Raw genomic sequence first — 12,910 nt, 5'->3', positions numbered from 1 at the left:
AGGAACTCTTGGATCTCATACTCAGGCTGACCTTCAACCAACACTGGGGGAGGAACAGACAGAAGACGAGAATCACTGGCAGGCTTCAACAGAGAGACATGGAAAGAATTAGAAATTTTGAAATTAGGAGGTAATTGAAGACGGACAGAAGACGGATTAATTATTGCAGTGATGGGGTATGGACCAATGAATCTAGGACCCAATTTAGGAGAGGGAACCTTCAACTTGATATTCTTTGTTGACAACCATACTAAATCTCCCACCTTGTACTGGGGTGCTTCCCTACGGGATTTGTCAGCAGCTCTTTTCTGAGCTAGGGAAGCTGCGGATAAAGAATTATGAACTTGAGACCAAATTTCGGAAAATTTCAGGATAGAAGAATTGGCAGAGGGTACAGGGGAATTAGAGTCAGAAAAAGAAAACGCTTTGGGGTGCAAACCATAGACAACAAAGAAAGGAGACTCTCCGGAGGAGGAATGGGTAGCATTATTGTATGCAAATTCTGCCCAGGGTAGCAGTTCGGACCATGTGGACTGGTTATCGGACACATAGCATCTGAGATACTGCTCAAGGGACTGGTTCACCCTTTCGGTTTGACCGTTAGTTTGGGGGTGATAGGCAGAAGAAAAAGACAATTCAGTACCCACCAAGGAACAGAAAGCACGCCAAAATCTTGAAACAAACTGAACCCCCCTGTCAGAAACAATATTTACAGGAAAACCATGAAACTTAAAAATATGAGTAATAAATAAGTCAGCCAGGGTTTTAGCAGAAGGGAGATGTGGAAGAGGAATAAAATGAGCCATTTTACTGAACCTATCGACCACCACCCAAATCACTGTCTTACCCTGAGAAGGAGGCAACTCCACAATAAAATCCATGGAAATGTGAGACCATGGTTTCTCTGGAACGGGTAAGGGGTTTAATAGCCCCTGGGACAGATGATGAGATGACTTAGACCTCTGGCAGACTGGACAGGAAATGACAAATGTTTTAGTATCCAGTTTGAAGGAAGGCCACCAGACATGACGGGATAAAAGAGAAATGGTTTTTGTAATACCTGGATGACCCGCCACTTTAGAATCATGTACCTCCCTTAATACTTGTTCCCTAAATTCCTCAGGAACGAACCATCTACCAGATGGGGTTTCAGCAGGAGCTGATGACTGTAAAGGGGACAGTAAGGAAGAGAGGTCAGACTCCAAGGTAGCAACAATTATTTCCCTGGGAATGATGGGAGTACACTCACTAGAGTCAGGGGAAATTGCTTCAAAACTCCTCGAAAGTGCATCCGCCTTGGTATTTTTAGTCCCAGGCCGGAAAGTCAAAGAAAAATTAAACCTTGTGAAAAATAGAGCCCACCTAGCCTGCCTAGGATTAAGGCGTTTAGCAGACTCTATATACAACAGATTTTTGTGGTCAGTATAGACCGTCACCAGATGTTTTGCACCCTCCAGGAGGTGCCGCCATTCCTCAAAGGCCCATTTGACTGCCAGCAACTCCCTGTTACCTATATCATAATTCACCTCTGCGGGAGAAAACTTCCTGGAGAAGAAAGCACAGGGATGTAACTTGTTGGTAGTCGGGTGCCTTTGAGAAAGGACTGCCCCAGCTCCCACCTCAGAGGCGTCAACCTCCACAATAAAAGGAAGCGCAGTGTCGGGGTGACGGAGGATTGGAGCAGAACTGAATTCCTTTTTGAGGAATTCAAATGCTTGAACGGCCTCAGGGGGCCATATACTGGGATCAGCGCCCTTTTTAGTTAAATTAGTGATGGGGGCCACAATGAGGGAAAAATCTCTGATGAATTGACGGTAATAATTAGCAAAACCAAGAAATCTTTGGGTTGCACGTAACGAAAGGGGTTGGGTCCAATCCAGGACTGCTCTCACCTTGCCTGGATCCATTTCTAGACCCTTGCTGGAAATGTTAAACCCCAAAAACTGAACAGAAGAAACCCCAAAAGTACATTTCTCTAGTTTCGCATAAAGATTATTTCCCCTCAGCCTCCATAAGACTTCACGAACATGATTATGATGTTCTTTCAGGTTAGAGGAAAAAATCAGAATGTCGTCTAGGTAGACCACTACGAAGATCCCCAGCAGGTCCCGGAAGATGTCATTAACAAACTCCTGAAACACTGCGGGGGCATTACAGAGGCCGAAAGGCATAACGAGATACTCGTAGTGGCCATCCCTGGTGTTAAATGCAGTCTTCCACTCATCACCCTCCCTAATACGGATCAGGTTATAAGCCCCCCTAAGATCAAGCTTGGAAAAGATTCTAGCATCTTTGACCTGATCAAAGAGTTCAGAAATTAAAGGGAGAGGGTAGCGGTTTTTTATGGTGATCTTATTGAGCCCCCTATAATCGATACAGGGGCGAAGACCACCATCTTTTTTCCCAACAAAAAAGAAGCCCGCCCCCGCAGGGGAACTAGAAGGTCTGATGAAACCCCTTTCTAGATTTTCCTTTATATACTCTTTCATTGCCTGGGCTTCGGGCAATGAAAGAGGATAGGTTCTACCACGAGGAGGAGTAGATCCAGGAACCAGATCAATTGGGCAGTCATACTGCCGGTGTGGGGGTAAGGTTTCTGCTGCCTTTTTAGAGAAGACATCAGCGAATTCTGCATATGCAGCAGGTAACCCTTCAAGCGATGTAGTTGCTACTACAGAGGGAACACATACTCCATTACACATAGTACCCCACTGAACCACCTCCCTGGAGACCCAGTCAATCAGAGGGTTATGCCTCTGGAGCCACGGTAACCCCAAAATAAGAGGAGAGGAAGCACCCTCTATGAGGTAAAAAGCTATCTCCTCACAATGCAAATTATTAACACACAAGGAAAGAGTTACCGTCTCTTTAGAGATTACACCTGACCCTAAGGGTCTTCTGTCCACAGCCATTATTCTCATGGGGGCACTTAGAGGAACTACAGGAATACAGAATTTAGCTGCGAAAGCAGTATCCAGAAAATTACCCTCCGCCCCTGAGTCCACAAATGCGGACAGTTTAACAGAGCCCGTAGGCCAAGTTAGTTTAACTGGTAACAAAATCTTAGAGGCCGATTGGGGAGAGGAAACTCCTGCACCCAAATGGAGCTCCCCTTCTCCATTTAGGTTTCGGAGTTTCCCGGCCTCTTAGAACATTGGTTCAGAAAATGTCCCTTCTCTCCACAGTACATACAGAGACCCATGGAACGCCTGCGTGCCTTTTCCTCAGGAGTTAGGTGGGATATGCCTAATTGCATAGGCTCCTCCTGAGGCAGAGGCACAAAGGGGTTAGGAGATTTTACATTGGTCACCACATTGGATCTTAAATTAGTAACCCCAGAGAAGTTTGTACTCCTTTCACCCCTTCTCTCCCTTTGTCTTCTATCTACCTGGATGGCGAAGGACATGAGGTCGTCCAGATTAGAAGGTAGGGGAAAATTAACCAGACTATCCTTTACAGAATCGGATAACCCCAAACGGAATTGACTCCTAAGAGCCAAATCATTCCACCCAGTTTCCACTGCCCACCGGCGGAATTCGGTGCAATACACCTCCGCATCCCTTTTCCCTTGGCGCAACTTACGAATCGCGGTATCGGCAGACGATGCACGATCCGGGTCATCGTAGAGAATGGCCATGCTGTTAAAGAAAGTGTCTAGGGAATAACGAGCAGGGTCAGAGGAAGGCAGCCTGAGAGCCCAAATTTGGGGGTCACCCAAAAGCAGGGTCATTATAAACCTTACTTTCTCCTCGTCAGATGGGAAAGAATGAGGAAAGAAACTAAGGTATAGCTTACATGCCTCTTTGAAAACAAAAAATTTAGTGCGATCCCCACTGAACCTTTCGGGGAACACAATTTTTGGTTCATGGGGTTTTGATGAGTTACCCCAATTGGCAGAGGAACTCACAGAAGGTGTTGGAACCGGAACAGACTGCTGCTGCGAAGCTTGCGTACCCTCTAGCTGTCGGGTTAGATTGTGAAAACCCTGTAGGAGGTAATTTTGCTTCTGTTCATGATCCTCCAAGCGTTGTAAAAGTGTAGTAAGAAGCACTTCGGTGGTAGTTGGAGGAGCAGCAGTGGCAGCAGCTTCGTCGTGACTTTCGTCCTCCATGGCCCGTGATAATGTCACGGCCGGCACCCAATACCAGAACTAGAGCCAAGCACCGTGGTCAGAGCTCTCTTCACCAGTATGTGTGACCACTTTTGGGCTTCGGGAAGGCCCTCCGCCTACTAGGGTGCCACCTGGACTTATGAGTGGGCAAGGCTAGAGTTCTGGCATGCAATGGGGCACGGCAAGTATCTAGAGTCTTTTGGGCCGAAGGTCACGGTACAAATGGAGCAGGCAAAGAGAATCGTCAGACAGGCAGGGTCGAGGCAGGCAGATATCGAGAATAGTCAGGCAGGCGAGGATCAAACCGGGTTGTCAATCAAGGGAATTGGCAGGAAGAGTTGTCGAAGGCAGGCAAGGGTCAGGTTCCAGAGATCAGAATAGTCAAACAGGCAGGCAAGGGTCAAAAACGGATAATCAGACAGAATCAGGCAAAAGCACAAAGCTCAGAAGCACCAGGAATAAATCCTATCACGGGCAATGGTAACCTGTGGGAATGCCCTTTAAATACTATTTGAATTTGGCGCCCCTCGCGCTGACGTCATTACGTCAGCGCGCCTGCGCCTTTAAATCCAAGTGCGCATGCGCGCGCGCGCGCTAGGAAGCCGGCACCGGAGCAGCGCGGCGTGACAGGCGTCCCTGTCGAGGGGGCGGCAGGCGTCCCTGCCGTCCCCCCACACCATGCCCAGGTAGTTTCATTACAGGCAGCTCCCACATTCATTCATATATTTCCTGTGATTGATGTTATTGGCGGGATGTGTTGTGTATGTGACGTGTTACACGTATGTATAATCTCCTTTCTCCCTGCACAGGGTGATGAGCCCAAGTCAGAAGAGAAAGGTGAGGCAGAAGACAAGACGTATCTGGATTTAATTCCCACGAGATCCTTCCTACACTCTGTGGGGATCAAGTCTCTTTGCCAGGCCTTGGGGTCCCCGGGGCCCGAGAGAGTCAGTGGCAAGAAAGATAATGAGGAGAGTGAGCGAGGGACGTTATCCTGCAGGGAACAAGATTCTTCTGGGCAGGCGACTAAACAGGTAATAGAAATACAACCACTCTGCTAGCACTCACTCACACTGATCCCAATGCATTTCTCTGCACTGCTGCCTCTGACTCCTGATACTGTGATACAACTTCCCAATATCCATTCATTCCTCATTCTCACTGGGTTTATAGTTCTGTGTAACTGTCATTGTGTCTGTCCCTTTCTCTTCTCTGCACTGCTGCTTCTGACTCCTGATACAACTTCCCAATATCCATTCATTCCTCATTCTCACTGGGTTTATAGTTCTGTGTAACTGTCACTGTGTCTGTCCCTTTCTCTTCTCTGCACTGCTGCTTCTGACTCCTGATACAACTTCCCAATATCCATTCATTCCTCATTCTCACTGGGTTTATAGTTCTGTGTAACTGTCATTGTGTCTGTCCCTTTCTCTTCTCTGCACTGCTGCCTCTGACTCCTGATACAACTTCCCAATATCCATTCATTCCTCATTCTCACTGGGTTTATAGTTCTGTGTAACTGTCATTGTGTCTGTCCCTTTCTCTGCACTGCTGCTTCTGACTCCTGATACAACTTCCCAATATCCATTCATTCCTCATTCTCACTGGGTTTATAGTTCTGTGTAACTGTCATTGTGTCTGTCCCTTTCTCTGCACTGCTGCTTCTGACTCCTGATACAACTTCCCAATATCCATTCATTCCTCATTCTCACTGGGTTTATAGTTCTGTGTAACTGTGATTGTGTCTGTCCCTTTCTCTTCTCTGCACTGCTGCTTCTGACTCCTGATACAACTTCCCAATATCCATTCATTCCTCATTCTCACTGGGTTTATAGTTCTGTGTAACTGTCATTGTGTCTGTCCCTTTCTCTGCACTGCTGCTTCTGACTCCTGATACAACTTCCCAATATCCATTCATTCCTCATTCTCACTGGGTTTATAGTTCTGTGTAACTGTCATTGTGTCTGTCCCTTTCTCTGCACTGCTGCTTCTGACTCCTGATACAACTTCCCAATATCCATTCATTCCTCATTCTCACTGGGTTTATAGTTCTGTGTAACTGTCATTGTGTCTGTCCCTTTCTCTTCTCTGCACTGCTGCTTCTGACTCCTGATACAACTTCCCAATATCCATTCATTCCTCATTCTCACTGGGTTTATAGTTCTGTGTAACTGTCATTGTGTCTGTCCCTTTCTCTGCACTGCTGCTTCTGACTCCTGATACAACTTCCCAATATCCATTCATTCCTCATTCTCACTGGGTTTATAGTTCTGTGTAACTGTCATTGTGTCTGTCCCTTTCTCTGCACTGCTGCTTCTGACTCCTGATACAACTTCCCAATATCCATTCATTCCTCATTCTCACTGGGTTTATATTTCTGTGTAACTGTCATTGTGTCTGTCCCTTTCTCTTCTCTGCACTGCTGGTTCTGACTCCTGATACAACTTCCCAATATCCATTCATTCCTCTGTCTGTTCCTTTTTGTTCTCTGGGTCTGACTCTTATGTTAGTTCACCTCCAGGTCTGTTAATCAGCTGCTTTTACTACACTGTTTCAAGATTCAGAAGCAGCAGAGCAGAGAACCTCGCCGAATGGGCAGATCTTATAGTGTATGGCCAACTTAAGTAAGATGTAGATGCTGATTTTCTGAAACAATTTGCAGTTGGTGTTTTGTTTTGTCTTGAACATATATATATATATATATATATATATATATATATATAGTTAGTATATATATATATATATATAGTTAGTATATATATATATATATATATATATATATATATATATATATATATATATATATAGTTAGTATATATATATATATATATATATATATATATATATATATATATATATATATATATATATAGTTGCTGGGGGTCACTGACCCCTACAACTGGAAAGCAGATCCTGATGCTAGATTTGTTTTGTCATTGTTTATTATCACCATCCTTCTAATTATCTTACCATTGCTGTCACTGGGACCATAGCCTGGTTGCTAAGGTAGGTGAGACCCTAGCAACAATAATAGCACTGTACACTACTATATTCAATTCTAGGAGCACTGCCTTGGGGTTAGAGAGGAGTTGGGGGTTCCTGAGATGTTCCAGAAGGTCCAGTAATTCCAGTAATGGACTCTAATCTTCTTGGAACTATGGGAAGCCCCGGGCACATTTGCATTGGTACAATCAGTAACATTTAATCTATTTTCCCATTTCATTGAATTAGGTCATAGAAGACCCCCCACAGCAAACTTCCCCCGGTACCCCAATAATAGGACCGTCAGTGAGTGCCAGTCCCAGGCTGGAGAAGAGCAACAAGGAGAGAGTGAAGGCGACTAATCACGGTGGGTTCCCCAATGGGCCACTACTCTCTCCTATTGATATGAATGGGGGGCCGCAGGACAGCGCTACATATTGGGCTGAAAAGTGCCAGTTCCAGATTTCTCATTCAAGTAAATTGGCAGTGGGAGAAGCCGTGTAGGGGGCCCATGTGCCAAAGCCCTAGTTGCTCAGGATGTTCTATGACTACAACTCCCAGCAGCTTTAGCTGGCCACCCATGGGTGCTGGGATCAATAATATATGAATAACTGAGGTCAAATAAACATTCCACTGCAGCTAAAGAGATCCATTAATGTAATTATTGAGTTAGTTACACCAATGTAGATGTGGGAGCCTTGCAGTTAGGCTGGGGCCCTATTCTTACTTTAGCGACAGCAGGGGCCACATGTTGGGCTGAATCATGTGGGGGTGGAGCTTAGAATGAAAGGAAACCAATGGTGAACATGTGGCCATATTGTTTCATCCAGTGGCCATAGAGACTTTGCTGGGGAAGAACCGGACAGAGGCAGAGATAAAGCGTTTCACAGAAGAGAAGGAGAAGTTGGAGAAAGAGAGAGAAGAGATCCGGGTTCAGCTGGCGCAGCTACGCAAGGAACGTCGGGAGATGAAGGAAACGGTCACTAACTGTCCAGGTAAGTCAGGAGCAACCAAATGGCAGAGCCTCCTCCTTCTTCTAATGAGTCTTAGAGATAAGAATAAAGAACACTCCACTGGTGGGGGTCCTACTCGCTCCCATACAAAGCCCCGGTCTACTGTGAGCACTGACTTTATATCTCAGGTAGCTTCTTTGCTTTGATGTTGAGTCAATGTATCTTTGACAAATGTGCCCATCTCAGCAAAGGGCCGAATCAGAGAAATCCAAATGTTTGGCACGTCCATCAGATCACAAACTAAAGGGTAGTATTTTGGCACTTGGCAGATAAAGGTCTCCTGACTGACCTCGAGGACAAACTGAGACTGAAAGAGGAGCAGTGTAAAGAGAAAGAGAGTTACCGTGTGGACCTGGAGCTGAAACTTGTGGAGGTGAAGGAGAATCTCAGGAAAGCCGAGTTGGGTCCGGCAACATTAGGGACCAGTGTAGAACCTGCACACCTGGACACCACTGCCCCAAGTGTAAGTATAATGTATCCCCCCCCCACCGTACTTCCCCAAGTCTAAGTACCCCGCCAGCCTCTGGGAAAACTGTTGTGTTGGTAAATCCATCAATAAAAGCCTAAGGAAACCTTGGGCAACTCCAGTAGACATTTCTCAGTTGACATTGAATTCAGAATGTACCAAATATTGGACCAAAGTAAAGGGGTATTTATTATGTGCATTGCTTGGGCTTATCTATTACTGTTCCTGGGGGGCCACTCCCATTTGCTCATCTAGTTTTTTCTGTGCCGCAGATAAAGTCCTGCAGTCCGACACATGCTCCAGAATGCTCCCCCGTAACAGCAACCGTCGGCTCCCCGGTGAATTCAGCCGTGGCCCTAAAAAGCAGACCCCAGCCAATCGTGACCACTGGAAAGGTCCTGCAGAAGGCCAAGGTGAGGAATCCCTGGGAAGCCCCAGCTACATTCATTCATTTTGCTTCTATAAACAGAGATTATTGCAGTGAATCCACACAATCTGTTTCTATTTCTGTTTCCGTCTTATGAGGGAGGAGCTTTAACTTGAAAAGTCCAACCACCTCCGCACTAGACCAAGGTTTCTCAGACCTTTGATGTTGAACTTTTTCTTGGTGGCCCATAATTTGGTCAGACACCTCTTATCTAATAACATGGTTGCAGTTATTTGACCTGCACAACCATCAGGAGGTGGCCTTGAGGCTGGGCCTCCACATACTGGCTTGGGTCCTTCAAGAGTCAATAACCTCATTATGTAATACACCACATGTTGAAGTGGTGATGTTACATAAGGCTATATACTTGGCCAAGCTGAGGGCCATTAGATAAAAAAAACCTGGATTAATACTCACATTATGATTCTATTTTCTAGGAGTGGGAGAAGAAAGGCGCAAGTTAGGAGACCAAAGAACTTCTTCGTGGACTGAGTCATGTGGACTTATTGGACAGTGGCTCCAAAAAGCTTTAATATTGAGATGACACCAAGACTCATCACAGGAGGAGTGACCAAGAGGAGTCTTCTGAGCAGCCTGAACTTGTGCCAACTGTCTCCCCCACCCTCTGAGGGTGACCATTTGCTGCCATGAGTGTAGCAAATCCACCCCAGATATACCACAATGGCGTATGCTAACTTGCACCATCCTCCGTGACCACTAACTTGCCTGGCGACTTGCACATTCCAGTAGGGTTCTCAAGTGGGTCCCCCTACCTGTGATTCGATCTTGAAATGGACTCAAACCTATCTGATTGGGTTGCACAGCTTCCACGTGTAATATAGGTTAGGGATTAGCACCCAGGGGAGGGGACGCATTCTCCACCAAATGCAGGACACGACTGTATCTCAATAGACTTAAGACTCCTCTTCCCTGGAGTTTTGTCATATGAGCTAGAACTTAAAGGTGCAGTCCTTATTTCCCCTTATTGTTACTGGAGGAAACATGGGGTCCCCCTGTGAGATCCCAGATATTTATTAACTGTGAAACGATGTGCCTGCCGGAGGTCTAATCCCTTTGTGTGATGGAATTTGCCTTTTATCTTCGTGGCATTTGGTGTTACCCGTGGCACCCGGACCCAGGGCGGGAAACCACAAGTGATACCAGGAAGTCCGAGTTGTGGGAAAGATGTTTTTAATGAATTGTGATCACATGTCTGTACATAAATACCTATATATGTATATATAAACAATGAATATATTTAAAAAAAAGAAAAGAAAAAAAGAATTATCTTTAAAAGGGAATGTGTTTTGTCTTTCTTTATCATTGGCAGAATGGCTTTAGAGGGCCTGGTTTTATAAAGTGAGAATAGGAGAAAAAATAAGTCATTTTGGCATCCCCAGTGTTTTTGGTTTTTCGTTAAAGTGGACCCGTCACCCAGGCACAACAATCTGTATAATAAAAGTCCTTTTCAAATTAAACATGAAATCCAATTTCTATTTTTTATTAAAGCATTCATAGCTGTTGTAAACTCATTTAAAAATCTCAGCTGTCAATCAAATCTTGTCTGCCACTCCTCTATGCCTTAGGCAATTACTTTCACTTTCCATTCAGCACTTCCTACATGTCACTGCTCTCCCCACATTCCCCCCAATCTCTTCACCATTTAATTGTGTAACCAGGACATGGGAATGGACATCAGGTCCCCCATTCTGGTGCACAAACAAGATTCTGAGATGATACAAGACTTGTCTTAATAACAGTGTCCCACAAAATGGCTCCTGCCTGCTTGTTATAATTATGAATTCCCAGACTGAAGAAACAAGATTCAAATAATTTATATATTGTAATTAAAGTTCATTTTGCTTGACTAAAGTGATAAAATAAGATTTTGAATAATTTTTTTCGGTGACGGGTCCACTTTAAGCAACTCTGTATCAAAAAAAGGTTGACACGGGTCATCACCAGACTTTCATAGTCCAATATGTGAAAATTGGGACTGTCACTTTAACATCTGAAACCTGTTGGGTCAGACTTATAAAGTATGACATCATTTGCAGCGTATTTGTGATGTTCCATGGGGATCAGATCCACTAACAGCACCGACATCTGACACCAGGGAGAATTGTGACAGTTGAGAATTAGGAAATGTGGAAACAGGAACTCGCGGAACTTTATTAAATTGGAAACATGGAGTGTGAATAAAACAATTCACTTCTGCAATTTTCCATTTCCACATTTCTCATCTGAATTTTTTTTTTAATTCTAAGCCCATTGGGACAGGGGTAGGGAAACAGACTTAGGAATCAATATCTGTACTGAATTCTCACAGTTATATTTAATGTGGGAATGTTCCCATGTGCATCAGATGTTCTGTTATACAGATAGCTAGAATCTCAGCTGCCATAAAGCAGGACAGGACTGCTGCTTACAATGGGGATCAGATAGGATCTGTGCAGCCACTGGGACAGAATGTTCTGTTATACAGATAGCTAGAATCTCAGCTGCCCTAAAGCAGGACAGGACTGTTGCTTACAATGGGGATCAGATAGGATCTGTGCAGCCACTGGGACAGAATGTTCTGTTATACAGATAGCTAGAATCTCAGCTGCCATAAAGCAGGACAGGACTGCTGCTTACAATGGGGATCAGATAGGATCTGTGCAGCCACTGGGACAGAATGTTCTGTTATACAGATAGCTAGAATCTCAGCTGCCATAAAGCAGGACAGGACTGCTGCTTACAATGGGGATCAGATTGGATCTGTGCAGCCACTGGGACAGAATGTTCTGTTATACAGATAGCTAGAATCTCAGCTGCCATAAAGCAGGACAGGACTGCTGCTTACAATGGGGATCAGATAGGATCTGTGCAGCCACTGGGACAGAATGATCTGTTATACAGTTAGCTAGAATCTCAGCTGCCATAAAGCAGGACAGGACTGCTGCTTACAATGGGGATCAGATAGGATCTGTGCAGCCACTGGGACAGAATGTTCTGTTATACAGATAGCTAGAATCTCAGCTGCCATAAAGCAGGACAGGACTGCTGCTTACAAGATCACCCAAATGAAACCTGGTAATTAATGCAGAGAAAGGCAAAAATAATGTAAATGCAACGAACAGGGAAAGTTCTGAAACCTCTGTCCTTTATTGCCCTGAGCTGGGTCACACGGTGTCACTGTTGCACCAAGAGAAGAGGCTTCTGCCCTAGGGGTAATGTAAATAATCACCCCCCCACGCAGGGCAGACTGAATACTTACAAAAAATATGAACAAATATACAAATGATATAAATAGGTTTATGAGACTCAGAGAGGGGTACATATAGCAAAGTGAGGGCTAATATAAGATATATATATATATATATATATACTGCAATCATTTATATTGGGTGGGTATTTCAGCTAATTCCACCCCCAGAGTAACTCCCTGCAGGCCTGGGACTCACTAAGTGTCAGACGCTGGAATGACTGCCAGACCATTGTCCTAAACCAGTAATAGGGGTTGGGCTTATCACAAAGTAGGTGGAGTTTGTGGGGTTCATGGGTGTGTCTCTACATAATTGGGTGTGGCCTAAATAGAATTTTCCATTACCCTGGAATGTTACAAGGAATGTTACAAGTGTCGCTGCAATAAGAGCAATAATAAAAGAGCTGATTCTGGATTGTTTATGCTCATTCTCAGGAGAGAATTCAGGCCGGAATATACAACAGGGAGAGAATCCACCGCAGACCCCCGGCCTCAGCAGTGACCCCAGAGCCAGGGAATGTGCTTAATAAAGGGGATACATAATATATTATTTAGGGATGCAACGATTTCACTATTTTGGATTCAGCCGAACCCCGAACGATTTGGCCGAATACCGAAGACATTTTTTACTTCCTTGTCATGCGATTTCCCTCCCCTATATGCA

General features: G+C 44.8%; 1 protein-coding gene across 3 annotated transcripts in view; it reads left to right on the top strand.

The window, feature by feature from the left end:
* Positions 1 to 10,295, top strand: part of afap1l2.L (actin filament associated protein 1 like 2 L homeolog) — a 53,859-nt gene extending 43,564 nt beyond the window's left edge. Inside the window, exons 14-19 of one of the 3 annotated variants that reach the window (XM_041568368.1) lie at positions 4,921 to 5,145; positions 7,343 to 7,460; positions 7,924 to 8,088; positions 8,376 to 8,569; positions 8,845 to 8,985; positions 9,437 to 10,295. In XM_041568368.1, coding sequence (XP_041424302.1) covers positions 4,921 to 5,145; positions 7,343 to 7,460; positions 7,924 to 8,088; positions 8,376 to 8,569; positions 8,845 to 8,985; positions 9,437 to 9,463 — 870 coding nt within the window. In that variant the 3' untranslated portion in view covers positions 9,464 to 10,295. 3 annotated transcript variants of the gene reach the window in all.
* Positions 10,296 to 12,910: the final 2,615 nt, after the last annotated feature.

This window comes from Xenopus laevis, chromosome 7L (assembly GCF_017654675.1).
Source record: "Xenopus laevis strain J_2021 chromosome 7L, Xenopus_laevis_v10.1, whole genome shotgun sequence".
Lineage (NCBI taxonomy): Eukaryota > Metazoa > Chordata > Amphibia > Anura > Pipidae > Xenopus > Xenopus laevis.
The sequence above is the reverse complement of the archived record's forward strand: the minus strand, read 5'-3'. Positions and strand labels throughout refer to the sequence as shown.